Source organism: Notolepis coatsorum (genome assembly GCF_963971535.1).
Source record: "Notolepis coatsorum genome assembly, chromosome: 10".
In the NCBI taxonomy this organism is placed as follows: Eukaryota; Metazoa; Chordata; class Actinopteri; order Aulopiformes; family Paralepididae; genus Notolepis; species Notolepis coatsorum.
The window spans coordinates 56,548,003-56,569,126 of record NC_140174.1 but is presented as its reverse complement, the minus strand read 5'-3'; the positions used below and the strand labels follow the sequence as shown (position 1 = coordinate 56,569,126).

General features: G+C 42.7%; 1 protein-coding gene across 1 annotated transcript in view; it reads left to right on the top strand.

Annotated features, from left to right (window-relative positions):
• The window catches only part of ttll6 (tubulin tyrosine ligase-like family, member 6), a 59,423-nt gene extending 44,248 nt beyond the window's left edge, over positions 1 to 15,175 (top strand). The window contains 4 exon segments of the mRNA XM_084323900.1: positions 2,625 to 2,787; positions 10,106 to 10,339; positions 12,508 to 12,703; positions 14,501 to 15,175. Coding sequence (XP_084180026.1) covers positions 2,625 to 2,787; positions 10,106 to 10,339; positions 12,508 to 12,703; positions 14,501 to 15,093 — 1,186 coding nt within the window. The 3' untranslated portion in view covers positions 15,094 to 15,175.
• Positions 15,176 to 21,124: the final 5,949 nt, after the last annotated feature.

Here is a 21,124-nt window from a genome sequence, read left to right as displayed (position 1 = left end):
TACATTTTTATTTTCAGTTTTGATTTATAAACAACATAGACAATACATTTTGACATACAAAACTATAAATACATAATATCAAAAATAAATAAAAATAAAAACAATTCTATTTTTACATTGTTTATTTACATTTCAATTTATTTTCTTGGTTCCTTTTCTTCCTATATTTCTCCCACTTTTCCCATTTTGACTAAAATGTCTCCTCTTGCAGCCTCAGCATATGTGATTCTCTCCATTTCCTGTATCCCCTCTATTATCTCTGTCCATTGTTCCTTCGTCGGTGCTTCTACCCTGTACCACAGTTTAGTCAATGCTTTCTTGGCTGCTACTAATTGTATCTTAATCAAATATTTGTCTTCTCCCTGAATGTCTTTCTGTGACAAGTTCCCTAGGTATAGTACTAGACCTGTCTGGGGTATTTCATATCCTACTATTTCATTTATTAGCTCCTATCTATTCCCAATAGTTTCTTATTCCATTCGTTTTTTTTAGCATACTTTTGAGGGTACGGTTAAACCGCTCAACTAACCCATCAGTTTGGGGATGATACACTGACGTGCGCAGATGGGTGATTTTCAGTAATCCTGCTAAGTCCTTAATTATTTTTGACATAAATGGTGTGCCTTGGTCTGTTAGAATTTCGTCCGGGATTCCCACCCTTGTAATCAGTAACATGAGCTCCCTGGCTATACCTGTTGAGGCCATGGTGCGGAGAGGGATGGCCTCAGGGTACCGGGTGGCATAGTCCATGATCACCAGGATGTACTGATGGCCCCTGGCGCTGCGGGGTAGGGGACCCACAAGGTCCATCCCAATCCTGCTGAAGGGAACAGAGATGATGGGCAGGGAGATCAATGGGTTACGCACAGTGGGTCGTGGAGCAACCATCTGACACTTGGGGCAAGGCCGACAATAGTCCTCCACCGCTCTTTTCACTCCCGGCCAGGAAAATGGCCTTAATCCGATCTAGGGTCTTCTCAACCCCTAAGTGAGCCCCTAGCAAGTGTGAGTGGGCTAGGCGTAGCACCGTACTTATATGTGGTCGGGGAACCAACAACAGCTCTAAAATCGACTCCCCTTTCTTTACCACTTACAACAATGTGTTCTTGATCGAAAGATTTTGAAACGTTAATTCTCCTACCCCATCCATCTTTTTACCATGAACCACGGCTACCCTGAAGACTCTGGCAGGAGCACTCATTCAAGGGTACTACGACTATGCTTGCACCTCATGGTACCCCAAAGCACCTCAAAGGCGCTAAAAACAAAATTACAAACATCTCAAAACAAACTGGTCAGACTACTGCTTGACCTTACTCCTAGAATCCACCTCACCCCTGCCCACTTTGACAACCTAGGATGGCTTAGAGTAGACGACAGAGTACAGCAACTTGCAATGGGCCTGGTCTACAAGATACACTACACGACCAAGGTACCCATGTACATGTCAAAATACTTTCCATAGGTCAGTGAATACCACGATCACAACACCAGAGGGAGCTCCACAAATCATGTTAAACCCAGATTCGGTTCAAACAAGGGACTAAACACGTTTCGCAATTATGCCACATCAATGTGGAACGCCCTACCCAAAGCTGTAAAGGAATGTGAATCACTACCCACTTTCAAAACCACTCTCAAAGAACACCTACGGGAGACTGCAATTCGAAACTGGCCCCTGTAAATGTCCTAACCCAACCCCCTCCAATGTACAGTAAATGACCAAGTATGGTTTCGTCAATATTCCAATGTACAGTTTTTTTTTTTTAAACTTTGGCCATTCCGCTGGCTCTTTTAGCGTTTATCGCTTTTTCTCTGGTCAAGAATGACCGACAGAAACAGGTTGAATGGGGGTAGAGATGGGGGGAAGACACTCTGAGAAAGTTACGGCTTTGTCCGGGAATCGAACTTGCTACCCCAGATCCGTGACGAGCACGGTTGTCCCCGGCGCCGAAATAGCGCTCGAGGTACGCGGTGAGCTACTCACTTGTACAGTGTCCCCCCCCCCACCCCACCCACCCAACCACCTCCAATGTACAGTCCCACCCCCCCACCCCACCTACCCAACCTCCTCCAATGTACAGTTTCTACATCAAATGTATATACTCTCTTTTCTAGACTCTTTGTAGCAGTACTGTCTATCTGTATGTCATGTATGTCATATATGTTATGATGAATTGAAAATGGGGGACCCTGATGTAAACAAGACGAAAGTCTTTCTCTGGTCTGCATCCCCTTAACAATTGTATGTATTGAACTGTACTGTACCCATTCTGCCATCTGTTAATAAATAGATAGATACAGGTAAATAGATGGATACAGGTAAATACATAGATAAAGGTAAATAGATAGATAAATGTAAATAAATAGATACAGGTAAATACATAGATAAAGGTAAATAGATAGATACGTGTAAATAGATACAGGTAAATAGATAGATACAGGTAAATACATAGATAAAGGTAAATAGATAGATAAATGTAAATAAATAGATACAGGTAATTAGATAGATAAAGGTCAATAAATAGATACAGGTAAATAGATATACAGGTAAATAGATAGATAAAGGTAAATAGATGGGTAAAGGTAAATTGATAGCTCAAGTTTTTTTTACATGTGTACAGGCAGCAGCTGCAGGAGCTGCGTATAAAGCAAGAACAGAAGGAGAGGTATCAGCACGGAGGCCGGAGGAGAGACCTACAGGGGGAGTCTGAAGGAGAGAGAGTCAAACCACGGCGAGCTAAACCACGCCCTGCTGACTCACAGTCTGGCTCCCAACCAGCAATGGTGAGATCGCCAATCAACTTGCTTGGCGTGTCCGTGTCGGAGGTGTAGTGGTTACGTCATTGTTGTTTCCTGCGCGGTCCACCTCACTTGAAATTTCAATGTATTTCCAATGGACACATTTCTAAATCGTCTCGTTTAAAACAAATAAAGCATGAACATTGGCATAGTGCAGGGGTTCCCAAAGTCGGGGTCGCGACAAAAAAATCCAAAAAATAACGTTTTTTTTAATAATTTTTTGCAATCAGGCCATTGAACTTAGAAGCAGGCCAGGACAGTGTTTCTAGTTGCAGCAGCGCAATAGTTAGATAACCTAGGTGAGGAACAACCAGGAGATCACTGCAACTCACACAAGTTGGAGAACTATCTCTCTCTCTCTCTCTTGCTCTCACACACACACACAAAAGGAGCCGCATGTGATTGGTGGAGGCGGGACCCTTACAAAAAACTGTTGTTGCTAATCATTGACACAGCCTGTAATAATCCCCCCCACAAAAATCTACTTTGCATTTGATATATTGCAAATATATGCCATCACACACACTGGCATTTAAAGGGTTAGAAACTTAGAATTATAAAATTAATATGTGGTGTTATGATCAGGGCTGAAGTTGAATAAAAGATTGTATTATTTTCAATCTGACATTACAAAAAAACAGAAAATCCATCAAAATCAGTGTTGTTGCTAATCATACATATAGCCTGTTTTTTAACAATAATTTGTGATGCCATCACAAACACTGGCATTTAAAGGGTACAAATAAAAAAAAATGCCTGCACCAGAATGCAGGAAATGAAGTCTTTGTAACAAGAAATGTCCTGGTGGGGGACCCCCAGACCCCCTGCTTAAAAAGTGGCCTGACTGGGGCTATATTTTGCACTATATTTCCTTGCCTGAATGATTTCCCCAGTCCGGCCCTGGTTAAAAGCCTCCAATGCTTATTAGTGTGTGTGCGTTTGAACGTGTGCATGTTTCAACCATACATTTCCATTTATTAAAAAAAAAAATAATAATAATAATAATAATAATAATAATTTTTTTATTTCCCCCTCCTATAATAGTGGGGGTCGCGGCTCTGACCCCGTTATTTTTGGGTCGCGGCCTGAAAAGTTTGGGAACCCCATAGTTCGGCCGAACGGCATTACCCATTCATTAAAATAGAATACTTTTTATTCTTTCCCTTAATTGAGAGTGTGCCCGATATAGCGACAGACCCCAGGTGTGTGCTTGTGTAAACATGATGTGCATGTCCTGAGAGAGAGGATCGCGCCGTCATTCTGCTGTGTATACTCGCCATTTCATCGCCTAGCATTGCTAGGGGCTCTGTTTTTTCCTTGATCGTCTGGCCGCGCTACTAATGTCAAAAGATGGCGAAAGGCCTGGTCTTCTCTCCGGTGTAACGTCAGCTGGCCTCCCAGGTCCTCACACGGACCGGGGCTTATGGTGCGTTCGGTCGGTCCCTGACGGGTCAGGAATTTGTCATGTGACAGATTGACTAGGAGCGAACGAACGCACGACAACGGGGTGGTATCTGGTGACCCCTCCCTTGTGAGTTGAGTCGTGGGGGCTTGTGTGGCTTGTCTGATCAGACGTAGCCCAGAGACCCCAACGACCTGTGAAGTCTACGTGATAATGTACAGGGGGGAATCCCCATGCACAGTTTTCACATTACTTCTCGGGGGCCCAAAGAGACTCGTATGGGTACGTTTTACACGAGGCTGAGAAATCCTTCTAAAACGAGGGGTTTTTCATGTCAAGACAAACCTGACGTCGGATATGGTGATGACAAGCAAACCTCCCCAGGTTTCGCTCGTCAACGGGGGGGGAATCCCCGTACACTTCAACGCGATGTCGTTTGCACGTGTGGGTCCCGCCCTGTCAGAATGACCTGACATCAGACATGGCGACAGAGCGATTATTCCCTACCTTCACTTGTCGCAGGGGGATTCCCCGTGCCCTTCAACACAAAGTTGTGACGCACATCGTGTGTATGTTTGTGCTTCCCCCGTCCAGACTACGTGTCCTAACAGAGGCAGCGGTGTTTGGAGCACTCGTAATTTGGATGATAGTAATATCATCACAGGATTACAGTTTAAAAGTAATCAGAGTAAAAAGATTACACTGTACACTGTGTGTCAAGCCGCAGAGCTAGCAATCCCCAGTGTGTCATGAAGACGGGACCTAGCTCAGCTGGAGAACGGCGTTGACATTTTTTAATGGGGGACCCTGATGTAAACAAGACGAAAGTCTTTCTCTGATCTGCATCCCCTTAACAATTGTGTGTATTGAGCTGTACTGTATTGTACCCATTCTGCAATCTGTTAATAACATTTTCAATCAGTCACCCTCTCTGAGACGGAGACTACGTCGGGTGTTCCCCTGGTTCAAAACCCCTCCCTTCTGTCTGGGTCCCCCATGGGTGCAGCTGGCATAGTGCACGGCGGAAGGGACCGGGACCTCTTGCCTACAGTTTTTAGCCGGGTCAGCGCCGATTGGCCGCAAGGCTGCTTTGCGACCTTTACCGCATATGGCTACGGAAGTGCAGTATGGTGAACTGCATAGACCTGACGGATGCGTATTTTCACATCCCCATTTTCCCTCCTTATAGGGGATTCCTGCGCTTTTTCTAGCGTAAGAATACGAGAGAGGCCCGTTCGGCTATTCTCTGGCCCCTTGCACTTGTACCAAGTGCTTGGTGGTCCTTAGCCAGTCGGAGGAATCTGCCAGGCCCGGACCAGGTGGGTGGAACTGACATCAACATCTGTTAGATCTGGGCCTCGCTGTGAACTGGTTAACTTTGATCCTGAAAACATGGTCTATGGGGGCAACTCTCGGCACTGGAGAAGTAGTCTCTGTGTGCTCAGAGTTTTTTGCTAAAGGGGATGACGTCTGCCCACTCCATGACCCCGCTCGGCCTCCTCTTTTATGAGGAAAATACAGAGGTAGTTTTTCCAGCATAGGAATTGACGCTGCAAAGGACGAGCGGAGACATCTGAGAGCCCCTATATCAGTGATAAGGGGCCTCGGCCACTGGACCTGTGGGCAGCGTCACGTCTCACGTGACCGTCTTCTCCGACTCCCCCCTCACGGGGCGGGGTGTGTCGGGCCAACACAGTAGGGAGCAGTCGGCCTGCTCTGCCTCCCTACATATCAACGTATTGGAAATTAGAAGACTGTGCATCTGGTCCTTGGGGTGCTTATGGCACTACCGTGAGGGAACGGCATGTCCTAGTCTGGACAGACAGCATAACAGCGTTTATGCGGACAGATGGGGAGGAGTGCGTCTCCACCAGGCAACAGTCTAGCTCTGCTCTCGCAATCTGCTAGCCTGAGGGCCCTCCACATTTCCGGGAGGAAATGAGGGGGCAGACCTGACATCACAGGGGTGTCCCCACCCAGTGGGTGGGCCACCATGGAGCTGCTTACGAGCAGTCAGTCCCTCTAGCGCCCCCTGTGGTTCACAGTCAAAGGAGCAACCCTCTGGGAGTGGATGCCTCCTCGATATGCCTGTGGTCACACGGCAGTTATCGGGGCGGGTACGTCGGGACACAGGACTTGTCCTGGTTGCGCCAGACCGGATCGGCCTATTGGTTCCCCGTTCCAATCCAACGCCTAGTGGCTCCGCCAGGGTCTATGCCCATGGTCTCAGGAGCCCTCGCTCGGCACACGGTGCGGTGTTTCAACCGCCTGGCCTAGACAGCGTCTGATGGCCTGATCGCTGAGAGGTCATTTGGAATAAATAGGTATTGACGTTGATACCATTAGCGGGGCGCGCTCATTTTGATTTGGACCTGATGTTATGTACTCTAGACTCTGTTCTATCCTTCCTTCAGTCTATCTTGGATAGGCCCTCGGCTCCGATAGTAGGGGTATATGCTGCTGCTATGTCCCCATGTCATAAGCTTCGAGGGCGCAACCTCTATTCCGCCGCCCTCTGGGAAAACGTTTTTTTGCTGGGTGCATAGCATCTCAAGCCTGTTAAAACGTGATTTGTCCCCTAACCGGGACCTCCAATTAGTCCTGGTTAGGCTATTGGGTGTCTTTTAAACCTCCCGAGCGTAAGCTATTGGAGCAGCTGTCTTTCAAAGACTGCGTGTCCTGGCCATCACCTCGGCTAGACGAGTGGGTGAGTTATACGCTCGTTCGGGTCAACCAGAGTACCTGTCTATATACAGGGGGTATTACTCTGTGGACCCGACCCAGTCTTTGTGCCAAACATTGTGGGTGGCGGCCTCTGCTGCCCTGCCTGGAGGAGCCTTGGTGGAGGACACGTATGCTGCGGCTTTGTGGTCCTCATCAGGCCCTTTGGTCGGGTTCTATCTCGTGGACCTGGCTGAGAGCTCTGTCTCTTGTGCGGTCCTCAGGGCTGGAACCTCTTCTGTATCCCATTGCTAGGCTGCTGGCGGGATGCACGGTGAGGTAGACGGCGGGTTTACGCATGGTCTACTCACCTTGTGTGTTTTTGGGGTAGCTGCGCCCTATTACACATGGTCGGAGTCTTATCCCTCCTCTCCTCGTTAGGACGAGTGTGGGGGCTAGGACCCACCCCGCTTTTGATGTCATTAAGGGGACCTCAGGGGGTACATTTATCAGGGCTAAGTGCCTTGCTCCGCCCATTAGTCCAATAGGCGGAGCAAGAGGCGGAGCCAGTATGAAATATAACGAAGGTTATCCTATAACCCTAGTTATATGATTACTGGCAAAGCGTCTTGCTTTTCGGCCCTGAGAACCCCTCCCGTTCTGGCTAAGTAAATGTAAGGTGCATGGGAAAGTCTTTCAGTGTGCGCCATAGACGCGAACGTAGTCCAATAGGCGAAGCAAGGCACTTTGCCAGTAATCACATAACTAGGGTTATAGGATAACCTTCGTTATTTTTTAAGGACAAATTAAACAACCTTATAACAAATTTTATTTCAACCAAAAATGCTTAAACAATAATGTTAGTGATAGAAGGGAACTCATTTTGTGCAAAATGGAAAGCTTGCCAATGTTCAAATTGCAGAATTATTACAATAGCCGATAATACATTTTCCCAATGATAAATCCCTATACGGGTGGACCGTGTGGAAAACTAAAGTGACCTCAGACTACACCTCCCATACATTACATACTCCACCTGGTGGACGCTTTGAATTATAAAGAAGATCGTCTTTCTGATTTTATTGAATTAAACAACCCTGGAGTGTATATATATATATTATATATAATGTTTTTGCATGGGTGGCCCAGCAAGAATCAAACATCTGGCCATGGCAGTGTTAGTGCTTCACCTAGTGAACTAATGATAACGATGAGCCGGTATTGTATAAATTAACATCGAAGCAGTTGTACAATAGCGTTGTCAAGAGATCTGTTTTTTTTCTTGGATTGAAATGTGACGAGGCCCTTTATGTGCTCAGTAGCTTTCATGAACATACGGTTATCCTATAACCATAGTTATATGAGTATAGCGAGCGCTTGTTCCAATAGAGCGCAGAGCGTAAGCTATACGATATATAACCTGTCCTAATGCCAAGGAAACCCATTCACAATCATTTCAAAAAGGTATTAAGTCGATGCAAATTTACAGTTGTTCTTAATTCCTGAAAGGTATTTGCTATAGGCCTACCCAGATTTGTATTGGATAAATATTGTAGATAAATAAGATTCATAAAAAGAGACTAGGACAGTACTCCAATTCCACTTTTTAATGATAGATTGCCACACAGACGGTTTGGGGCAAGACGCCCTTCCTCAGCATGCATTCTGGCAATTCAACGATCAAAAGACCCAGGTGGAGTAGGGTATATCTGCAGTGCCACAGCCCCATACATAGGAGGGGCCTGTACTGTGCATTGGGGCCTGTACTGTGCGGTGGGGGCCTGTACTGTGCGGTGCACTACTGCGCATGCGAGAAACAAAGTAACATATAATATAGGACACTAGAAACATAAAGTAACATACAGAACATAAAGTAACATACGGAAAATAGGACCTAATGTCCAAAATATTTTTGTCTTAAACTGAATATCAATTGGATTAGGAGTAAACAAATAAAGCATTCAATGCAACCAATTGTATATAGAATTATTTTTTATTTTAAACTGAATATCAATTGGATTACCAGCCCTGACTGTTACTCTAAGCTTAACCTCTTCTGGATGAGGGCCTAAATTTAACCCTTAGACTAGATTAGAATTACTTTACTTTGTTTCTCGCATGCGCAGTAGTGCACCGCACAGTACAGGCCCCCAACACACAGTACAGGCCCCTCCTATGTATGGGGCTGCGGCAGCGTGTAGCTTTATGCCAAGCAAGCAGTGCAAAAACTTACCGTAGTGGCATGCAGTAATGCGCCTTTCATTTTCCGCCGCCCAGCGCCCAGGTCGCGTGGAAATAGGCTGTCTATTGCCATTCTCTTTGACAAACTCTAACCTTAACCAGCTCCTTAACAACGCCTAAACTTAACCGTTCTAACCTTAACCAACTCCGAAACAATGCCTAACCTTAACCATAGAAATTATATTGCCATTCTCTTTGACAAACTCTAACCTTAACCAGCTCCTTAACAGCGCCTAAACTTAACCGTTCTAACCTTAACCAACTCCGAAACAATGCCTAACCTTAACCGGCGAAAGAATACACGTTAAAAAAAAATCACGTTAAAAAATATTTTCGATGGGATTCGAACTCGCCAGCAAACAAGCCATAGGATCCACAGCCATGTGTCCTTGCCAATTGAGCTAGTGCCAGATAGTGAATAAGAGGCGGTGACTTATATATATTGAGCTCCAACCAAGGCGGGATCTCATGCGCATGCGCGGGCACCTCGCGCGAGCACGCCGGCGCACGCACGCACCTGAGCGAGCACGCCGCCGCCGGTGCACGCACGGTAGCATTTGTCTGAAAAGAAGGGCGCTTTACCGCACTAGCGTGCGGTGACGAATGCGGAAGCATTTTTGCACTGCTTGCTTGGCATTAACGTACAGGCGCTGCGGCACTGCAGTTTTATGCTATTGCCCAGGTGGGGTAAATTAGACATTGAATTGCAGTGTGAGGTACAAACCACACGAGGGAGCCACACATCTTTTCCATTGTAGTCCTCAGAATGGAGCCCAGGATAATGGTCTCACAGCATTATGTTCATATGGGTCATATAACTGCCAGACACCTGTTAATGTACCGTCATAAGAATATTATCATCACATACAATATAATATTCTGCCACATATTTTTGTCATTAATTATATTGTATTATTTTTCTCTTTATTTTTTAAAGTAGTTAAGTTATATGAAAATATGGATTCTTCACCTGCTCTTCCTTTATTTCTCTCTCTCTAGTTGACTCCCACAGTCATAGAAATCTTGAAGGAGGAGGGGGAGAGGGAGGGGGAGGAAGAAGAGGAGGAGGAGGAGGAGAGGGAGCGGCTAAGTGGGCTGCTCCATCGGGAGAAGCTGCTCAGAGAGCTGGGGTTGGCAGACGAGCTGCTGCAGGGCAGATGCGTGCCGACCCCCAAGGGCCTCAGTCGGCAGCAGAGCCAACAGGCCTCCCAGAGGCAGGAGCGGACCAGCAAGGTAAGACACCTGCCAGGTTAGCCCTGCGAGGCATAGCTTGTGTCGCTCTCCCGTTCTGACGTGTCGTGCTACGGCCATGTATCACCGTAGTTCCTAGCTTCCTACTGCAATCATGATCCGTTAACATTATCTGTTAACGTGTGTGGTGGTTTAGTTTTGAAGGAAATGTTTTGTATGTCATCTCTATTTTTGCTGTAGAAATCGACCTATCTATCCATCTACCTATCTATCTACCTACCTATCTATAAAGATAAGCACAGCATCTTTTTTATAATATTTATATACTTTTTTTGACAGAACATTTAGTTTGTTGCAGTAGATGCAGTCAAGTTCGTTGCCAATGGATTGAAATACTATGCTTACTGTCCAATCCGCACATCTTTGCTTCCATTTCAGCTGGTTTCACTGATAGAGTTGTCATGGAGACCCAAACAGCACTGGCAGAATCACGCTATGATTGATTGAATTGATAGAACGGTCATTCCCTTCCAAATCAACGTTCGCAATGGTCATATGTCTGGTACACCATAAAATGGCTGCCATAGAATGCTTTTCATGGAAAACCGATGTTGGTTTGGTGCACGAGACTCAGAAAGTTGGTGTGTTACCATGGCAAAAGAACCAATTTGGATGAACAATCCAGTGATGGTTGTGTTGAACATTCTAGCTTTCTGAATCTCATGCACTGTCCACATACGTTTCCATTTATGGTATTATCAAAATTCTTGGCAGCCATCTTAACCCTTTCACTGCCACACTACCAAAGGGTTAACCCTTTCACGGCGACAATACATAAGGTTAACCCTTTCACTGCCACACGACAAAGGGTTAACCCTTTCACCACCACACTACAGAAGGTTAACCGTCTGTAGTGTGGTAGTGAAAGGGTTAACATTCTGTAGTGTGGTAGTGAAAGGGTTATAGTGCCCCAAAAGAGATTACTATGAAACTCTAGGAAAGACCCTTTCTACACATTCTAGTTATATGCTACAATCAGTACAGGGGGTGGATCTTCTTCAAAAAGCTAAACATTGAGACACATTTTGCACCAGATACAGAATAATAGCATTATTTTTTTAAATACTGAATTATGAATATCATGTTAAAAAGAAATGAATGAAAGGAAAGAAGATGGATATATATAATGTAATTCATTTGGAATTTACACCCTTGATTTGGAATGAATGGATTTTGAAAGCAAACCGTATATGACCCAAACACTATGTGGTGCACTCTGTCCCACAAAACACTAAATTAATACATTTAAGTTCAGGTGCACTCCTTTATCCTTTATAGCGGCACGGTGGTGTAGTGGTTAACACTGTCGCCGCACAGCAAGAAGGTCCAGGGTTCGATTCCCGCTTGGGGACCAGGTTTCCGCGTCTCCAGGTACCCCCCCCCCCCCCCCCCCGATAAGAGAAATCCAATGGAAAAACATGCACAATAGATCGCTGACGCTGTCGCGTCCCTGACGAAGACGGGCAGGAGCACCTGCATTGGTCCCCGGGCGCGGTACCACGCCGACGCCCTGTCTGCTCCCGGCTGCCCTTGGGGGGAAGGACGACGGGATGGGTCAAGCGCAGAGCTCAAGCGCAGAGCTCAAGCGCAGAGCTCAATCGCATCGGCGACCCTAAAAAAACAGTGCATGTGTGTGTGTTCCTGTTTGTGTGTGCCGCCCATCACTGCATGTCGTTGCATGCCGAATAAAGACTTCTGAGTTAAGTCCTGCATTATTATATTATCTGCGCATAATTTAGCTCTCCCTTTCGTCTCTTACTTAAAATCAATCAATTCAATTACATATTATTTACTAGTGTCATATAAAAAAAATTATTTAATTTTTTTTATTATGTATACTGTGTATATATATATATATATAAGACCTTTTCAGAAGAATTCCGTTACTTGGGGAACAACTTTGGCCCCCATTTATTTCGTGTCGGCTACTGTATTAATTAACAAACACTGCAACAGGGCCCATTTACAATGTTTATGTCTCTCTCTATATATGTATTCTTTACTATAGCATTATATTATTGCCTGTTTCACTTTATTACAAGGCCACTAAAAGATTAAGCTACACACAATTATTCTACATTTGCAGTTATTGTGAGACACTCTGGATAAAGAGAAGCAACTGATTTATTTACTGTAAACTATAATTGCAGGTTCCCCCAGGGGCCAAGCCGTGCCTGCAGTACATCCACCCCCATTGCTGGCCCGGGACCACCCTGGAGCAGAAGGACCAGCAGGCTGAGTCTGTGGGGCTGCAGTACCAGTCTGAGGGGAGCCAGGCAGAGATGGATCACAACAGACCCCTTGGAATAAGGAGGACTAAGAGTGCTCAGAGGGTCCTCTGTCCAGGTGAGCTCTCCTCTTTACTACAGTGCATGATGCATCCGGCTTGACCTAAACTCGTGCTCAATCCAATTAATTCATTAGGATTTTCTTTGAAATATTGAACAACCTTTGACATGAAAAGGTTCTACTACTACACTGAAGAGAAAATGTAAATTGATGTTCTTTTTATCAGCAAGAAAACGTGTAAATTATGTTTTCAATTTTGAATTGATAAGTGAAAGTGTATTGAGCCCAACCCTGAATTACACATCATATCCTCCACAACAGTGTACTTTATAAAGCAGGATTAGCAGGTTAGCCAGATAGCTTTGAAAATATATTTAACTATATCTTGAGGTTTTGGGTTTGAATCTGTGAAACTAAACTTGAATATATAGGTTTAGGAATGTGATTCTGTCATATATTGACAATTGTTATTATGAAGAAAAGATCAGAAGTTATTCAATTAAATTATTTATTTTGAAAGATTATATGGCTAAACTGCATATTCCAGTATTGTGAAATACCCCCATTCACAGGACAAGACTCACTACTGTGGATCCTGTTTGTATTAATTTATTTTTGGCAAAGAAACTAGTCTACATTTCATTTTAATTATTTATTTTTCAGTACCTTTCACACACCACATTTTCAATTAATTATTTCCTTTCCCGTCTGGCTGCTCCACACCCAAGAGTAGAAGTGTTTACAAACTGGGCAAAGGTACATTAGGTAGACAGTGTTCCATGGTTCCAAAAAGCAGTTAATTGAGTTTGTGTACTTATCTGTCTTCCAACATGGCTCCCTGTAACATAGCAAGCAACCATTGTTTTATATATGGTAATGGGGGAGACAATGGTTGCTATGTGTTCATATATGACAAATATATATAATAAATATAAATAATACATTTTTAAAACAACAATAGTTTGGATCTTGTAAACCAATCACATGACAGTAATATCATGCTTTTCCAGTGTTTTACCTGTTCCATCACTGCACATAAATTTGGCATTTTCTTTTGAAAGTGGTTACCAATGGTTACAGGCAGCCATACTGGAAGAAGGAAAACGACAAGGCCTCTCAACTCTATTCGTTGCTTGTGTCCCCCTTGTGACATCACAAATGGCAATAATTCCAAAAAACTTGTTTAGGCTCATTAATCTGTAGACTTAAACCCCTGGCCAAAACAGCAACTGTGTAATTTCCCCCTGTGCCTGAATTACATTTCAGACTGCCAAATCCATACAAAGACAAAAGAAATAATTTTCCATAATTCCACTCGCTTAAAAGACTTGTGAGAAGGAGAGTTAGTCCCTCTGCCAGAAGTTCAGTAGCCTGTTTGTTGTGTGTAGTTATTGATAGAGATTAGTGCAAATTATTATTTACCATACTTGACGCATGCAATATTGTAAGATGGAAGCCCAGCAGAGTGGTGAGCCTATTGCCTTTTTAATTCAGTGCCAGTGTGTGTCTTTGACATTGGTCATATGTATATTATTGTCCTCTGTGGCCACCTGAATTTCTTTTTAATAAAGTTGATCTTTTATCTTGAGAATGGGAAAGAAGTGGATAGTTTTTAACTAATATACAAGCATGAGGTTTTTGTTTTCCTTTTTTTTTATTAGCAAGAGTGATTTAATTTGACTTGAAATGTAAGAAACGTGATCCGCTAACCGGCTCCTGCCAAACAAACATTAGACACACACACACACACACACACACACATACGATAATAAGGGGGGGAAAACAATTAAGGATGAAACCATAAACCATGAAGACTTATTCCTGTTACTTCAGTTCCATTGATATCTTTTTCAGAATACAGTCCCCTCTCTCCTCCTCCCCCCTTTGGCCTTCGAGGCAGCGGCTCCAGGGCTGCTCGGCAGGCCAGCAGCTCCTACACGGACACCCGGGCACGTGTCAGCAGCATGTCAAGCGCCAACCATCTCCCGCAAGGACGCCTGGACTTCTCTCACATGTCCCATGATGACCCCAACTCCCCCTTTGGCCTCCGAGGCAGCGGCTCCAGGGCTGCTCGGCAGGCCAGCAGCTCCTACACGGACACCCGGGCGCGTGTCAGCAGCATGTCAAGCGCCAACCATCTCCCGCAAGGACGCCTGGACTTCTCTCACATGTCCCATAATGACCCCAACTATCTCCAAGGCCTGTTTGTCCGCTCCACTCCAGCCCCCCTGGTCAGGAGGCCCGGCCTGGGTCACACCATCCAGCTCCCCGTGCAAAGATCCCTAGCATGGACAAGGCCACTAGGTCGCAACCTGTCCCTCAATAAGACATATTATACTCAACCTCCTTGTTTTGTACCTGCTCAGAATGAAATAAGTATAGGCAGGGATCTTTTGAGACCTGCAAAGCCTTATGTGACTTTGAACAATGAAAATATCAGGTTTTGACATTGAGACCACATATGGTCCTTGCTTGTATATTAAGGCTGTCACTTGGTGCCAATGTTTTGTAAGAGAGGAAGCAGATGTTGACACATAAAAGAGTCCAATTTGTACAGACTCACTGTTAGGCCTGTTATTGGATTTTGATTAGGATGTACATGGGTGTGTAATGGGAAGAAATGTAAAGTGTTGCACGTGCATTATTAATGTGAATTACAATAAAATCAAAACCATTCTGGATTCGTATAGGGTTCATCATTACACTCTGTAAATTGGGGGGTATTTTAAACATATTGCCTCTTTGGCATTTATTTGGGCATAAATCAAGAATTTAAACATTTTGTAATAACTTAATCGTTATTGAAATATGTTAAAGCTATGGTTTAAACGATGAGTTAGGTGTTTTTTGATAAAAAAAAACATGTTTTGGATACACACATATTTATTTGCATTAAACTCGATTAGCCAGCCAACCTCCATCAGACCAAATGGGTGGTTGTGAGAGTGAGGGAGAGTGGGGGCTTGCGGAGGAAAAGAGGTCATAAAATTTTATAACATCCAATTCTACGTCTGGTTTTTAGAGCAGGCATAAAACTTCTCCAAGCCAAACAAGCTCTGTTTTCTGTTACGCATGCCTTCCATGGCGATTATGCGCGCATTTGAAAATCAAGCAAATGCCAGATATATTTACAAAATGGGCCACATCGTTTGACAACGATTTACAATTTAATATATAATTTTTTTGTCGACGTAGTTGTTTGTTTTGTTTGAAGAACCGCCGCCCTTTGCGCGCACGCGTCTAATGAAAAACTAAATAACACTGCATGTTACTGGCTGTAACATTAAGCCTAACTTTTATTTTCTTATGAACTCGCAGAATGTGGATGGTATATTATTTTGTCCCATTATAGGCTACCCTGAAGGCTATAAAAATTAATTAATAATCAAGGAAACCAAGGATTTTAAAAATATCCTAGAGTAAATTTAATTGGTGGATTATGTTATGCCACCGGCACACATACTATATGGAATCAATGAACACATAGATTTACAATATTTCCAACATAAATAGTAGAAAGAATGTTGCTGTTATCGTTATTTCAAGGCTATATTTATTTGTAGGTATAGCTATGGCCTATAGTCAATGCTGGGTAGTATTTCGCATTAAAAAAGTATATAGGCAGTAATCTCGCTATTAGCTATTAGCCCAATATTAATAGTATAATTTGCCTATAATACTAGTCTATTTCATATGGCTAATATATAATGAAAGAATAGTTTCACTAAAAATGACAGCCCATTGCAACACAGTAAGGGAATTGGTTATACAAAATCACTCACGAGGCTCTAAAATAATATAACGTCGCCTTTTTATATTATTTTCGTTCTTATGGGTGCATTTGCAAAACCCTTGGGGCTTTAATTCGTTGTGATCTACTATAGGCCTACTATAGAATTTTAACACATTGTATATGCCACCTTTTTATCATATAATAACAATGTTTTCCACAGTTACAGCCATAGATGAGCAAAGTGTTAGGTTTGAACACATTCGCTTTGGTGGAGCAGTATAGGTGTTATAGGCCTCAGATTAACCAGTAAACTGAGGTATTTATGTTTTTATTGCGTCCATAAATGTCGGAAATACTCCTCAATTGAAACGAAATGTAACGTACATCAAACTGAAAAACAACAGCTTATTTTTTTCTAACTGAATATGTAATTAGATTGTTTTTCAACGCTTTTAATTTGTTGCTGTTAAATTATTATGGTTATAGGCTAAATGTTCACCACCTCATTGGGGCGAGGGCCAACAGGCCTAACTAACAAAGTGTTGACAGAAAAAATAGACAACATCAGGCTTCTGTATACACCCAACCACTTTTCATATAACATAATCGGCCTATAACACAATTTCCAACTCTCACCAAGGCCTGGGCTATACCAGTATATGGGCAATGCCAACTTGATCTGCACTGATTGAAACACGTGTCATTTTCAGACATGCAGGCAGACAGTCTTGGGCTATATATGCACGGGGTCTATTAACCTAAAGTTGAACATAATCACTTGGAAATAGAGAAAATCCACCTCACCTGTTTTTGAAAACTGAAAGACCACTGGGTCTATGAACTCACACAATCATATTCAAAAGGAAGATGGCCCGGCACTCGAAAAAACTATATAGGCTACATATCCAAATAATGATATATATATATTGTTTTCCTTCATGTATACAAAAGACATGGGCTTACAGACGCCTTGTCGCATAGACCTTGCTCTGATTATAACCGTATACAATAGCCTGTATCGAACATATTCATTCATTCATAATATTAATTTGGATCAAACTAGCCTATTTGAACCAAATGTATATTTACGAACCAAAGCGCTCGCGCAATATAAGAACCTCAAAATGAAGCTCCTCCTTTTGTTTCCTTGATCAGCTTGTATTTTGCACAATCTTTATTTAAATTTTAAATCCAGGCATCAACCGAAAACGAAAATAAAACAAAGCAAAAAAAATGGCGATTTGAAAAACGTGTCCTACACGCAGAGAATTCTTGAAAGGACCAAAACGGGTGCTGTTTATGAAAATTTACAACTTTGCGATGGAACTTTACGACTTGCTAGGCTCAAGGATTGGTTGAGGTTGGTCATGTGGACATTAGACATGGGAACTTGTTTCCCATGAGGTTATATTGCAGCTGCTGTTTTCAACTGCTCACTCAGTTAACACTGGTAACAAGGTTATGGGTCTTTGTTTATGCAATACGGGTGCGTTATGTAATGGAGAGAGGGTCAGTTACGTGCGTAAGGTTCCAACCTGAGCAGTGCGAGCCACTGCGCAATCTTTCATTCCTACGCCATGCTAATGTGGCTAGTCTCAGCTATGCTCGTGAAAATGAAGAATCAATATACTCCAGGACGTTGGAATTGCTTTACAAACATCACTTAGTATATGGTCATGGTGTTTAACAATCGCCTACAGGAAAACGTGACAGGGAAAAGCAAAGAAGCGAGAGGACTTACTTCAGAATGGCATCCCCACTCGAAATGATGGATTATCAACAAAGGTAAGAGCACCATGTTTCTAATCGTTGCCAACAACGACCAACACGGCCCAGTCGTGGTGTTGGAGCTAAATACTGTGTGTATTGTTTATCATCTGAAAATAACAAAAAGAAATTCCTCGAGAGAGCAAGAGTAATATAAGAAAATGGCATCAGGTGCTATTCGGGCCATTCTAAAACGGTTATAACAGGCTATGCGACTATATGCATACTGGGCTGCTGAGGCGCCGCCATATTAGCTTTCATAAACCCAAATAGAGGCCTACATTATGGGCAAAAAAATGAAGAAAATTGACATTTCACGTTATGACGTTGTATCGAGGCCTAGAGGACTGGCTGAATGATCATCTAAAATGACTACAATATAAGGCCATGCAAGCTTGACTATGATGATGATGATGTTGATGGTGGTGGTGGTGATGAGGGCCTACGCTGCCAATACGCCATGGCATATAAGGCTAATATATTTATCAACGTTTGGATCCGGTCAAAGAAAGACTTGGATTTTCTCCTCTCTCTGTGTTTGTTTATTAATTTTGTATCTATTAATGTATTTATATTTACAAAATGGTAAAAATGGTAAACAGTAGCCTATACGGCAATGGCACAAAAGGAAAACGCCTCATCAGCTGCTTCAACCTATTTCCAAAGGATTGTGATGCTGCATGATATCGTTCATTTTCTGTTTTCATATGTTTTATTGTATTCAAACGAAATAATGACATAATACCAATTTTTTTGTTTTATTTGTAGGCCTACTATGGCCGTTTTGTCATTTTCTGTTGAATACACCTCCATCCATTCTATAGTCCATATAGCAAGCGGGCCTATTTTATTGCACTTCACCAATTATAGATCTAACGAAACCATGCAGTCATGCCGAGAGAGCTACACATTATGATTTAGCTTATATGAACCAAATGTTTTTTTTTGGAGATGGATGTGATTCATAGATACCAAGTTGAAAGGAGTTTGTTATAGGACTGGATGGGCTACTTAACCCTTTCAGGTGCATGTGCGATCTCATAATGCCATGAATCTTTAGAACTGAACATTCGAATGGAGATGTCACAATAACTACAAAAGCTATGTACTATAGAATTCCAAGAGACCATTAAAGGAAAAGCGAGATGATTTCTTGTTTTAAACTGATCCAGTTTTCGAATGGATAACAAGGTGACTGAAAACCTAATGTTTGTGTTGTTTTGCATTCAACTGCTCACAAATTCGTGATTTGTACCATTTAGCATCTTAACATTGTATTGTCACCTAACATTTGAGTAAAAGGGCATTATTCATAATATTAGCTCATTAGGAGTCAAGTATTGAGCTTTGGGTTGTCTGAAATTCTATTTAGTCAAGATCCGATCTGACTAAATAAACCATGACTAAAATATCAAATAACGTATTCATGTTATACGTTTTTCATTTACCCTACAGCCTTACAAACTATGTTTGCGTGCAACAAGCCTGCAATATCATATCAGTAACCAGTTAGGCCTAACCCCATGCAGAATGCAGAGGCACACGTGCTTGATCTATTTTACAATAATAATAATAATAATAATAATAAATATAATAATAATAATAATAATAATAATAATAATAATAATAATAATAATAATAATAATAATAATAATAATAATAATAATAATAATAATATAACAAACACAACAACAATAATGATTATGATGATAATAATAATAATAACAATAATAATAATTTGAGTATACATTCATTATATAAATACTATATTCCAATAATGCATGAGCAGGCCAGTATCCAAACAAATATAGCTTACCGTGTTCAAATAGGTTCAAATTACCCTGTTTTACTCACAAGAGATTTTTAATATGTGGAAATATGAAACCAGTGTCCATTTCGCCACTGACTGGTTTAGTCCGCATGTCTTGCATGATCTTGGAAGGTGTGCGTGCTCTCCCCCTGCCCAGTCTCTCTCTTCATCTTGCTCTATAGTTTTTAAGGGGAGATCACAAGCAACACAGGACACACGTCAATGAGTACATAAATGTTTTAGCAAAGGTTGGACGAAACCTTTCATTTCTGCTATAGCAACTTCCTGATTGTAAAATTTTAATATTTTGTGGATAGCAGCAGGCCGAAAATACAATGTGCTTACAATACAGGTAAGAATGACCACACACCTGGAGAAAGAGATGGAATAGGGGGACAGAGAGAGAGAGAGAGAGAGAGAGAGAGAGAGAGAGAGAGAGAGAGAGAGAGAGAGAGAGAGAGAGAGGGGGGGGGGGGGGGGGAGAGAGAGGGGGCAGGGAGAGAGAGGGAGAGAGATATAGGAGAGAGAGACAGAAAAAGAGAGAGACAGAGGGAGAGCGAGAGAGAGGAAGATAGAGGAAGATAGAGAGAGAGAGAGAGAGAGAGAGAGAGAGAGAGAGAGAGAGAGAGAGAGAGAGAGAGAGAGAGAGAGAGAGACGCTATTCCCTTACAGATCGTCGTGCGTAATTTGTGCGTAAAGTGAAACATATTGCGCGATGTTTTCCATTTGCTAATGAAACACTTAATTTGTGCGTATACGTTATGGAGGGGACTTCTGCCATTCTTTTTGCAACTTGTAACATTTGGTAACACTTACGCTCAACGAAAATTATTTGCGATTTCATATGGAATTGTATAAAGAATGTTTTCATTCTGTATGAGTCCGAGCATCTCATTGTGTTTGAAAAGACCGACAAGCTCGAGCGCTTCATTTCGAGTCGCTGGGGACCCCGTGCGCAACAAGAGCCCCCCATGGGTGCAATAGTGCAACCACAGAAGCCCATGATTGGCCAGACGCTGATCAGATGGTACAGTTCCCCTCTGTATTCAGTGGCACCTCGCAACCCCCTTCAGCAAAAACCAAATCTCCGATAAAGTAATGGCAAAACCACTTGGACTATAAAAGACAACAAATCATATTCCTCCGGAGTATACCCGTTGTCCATCCA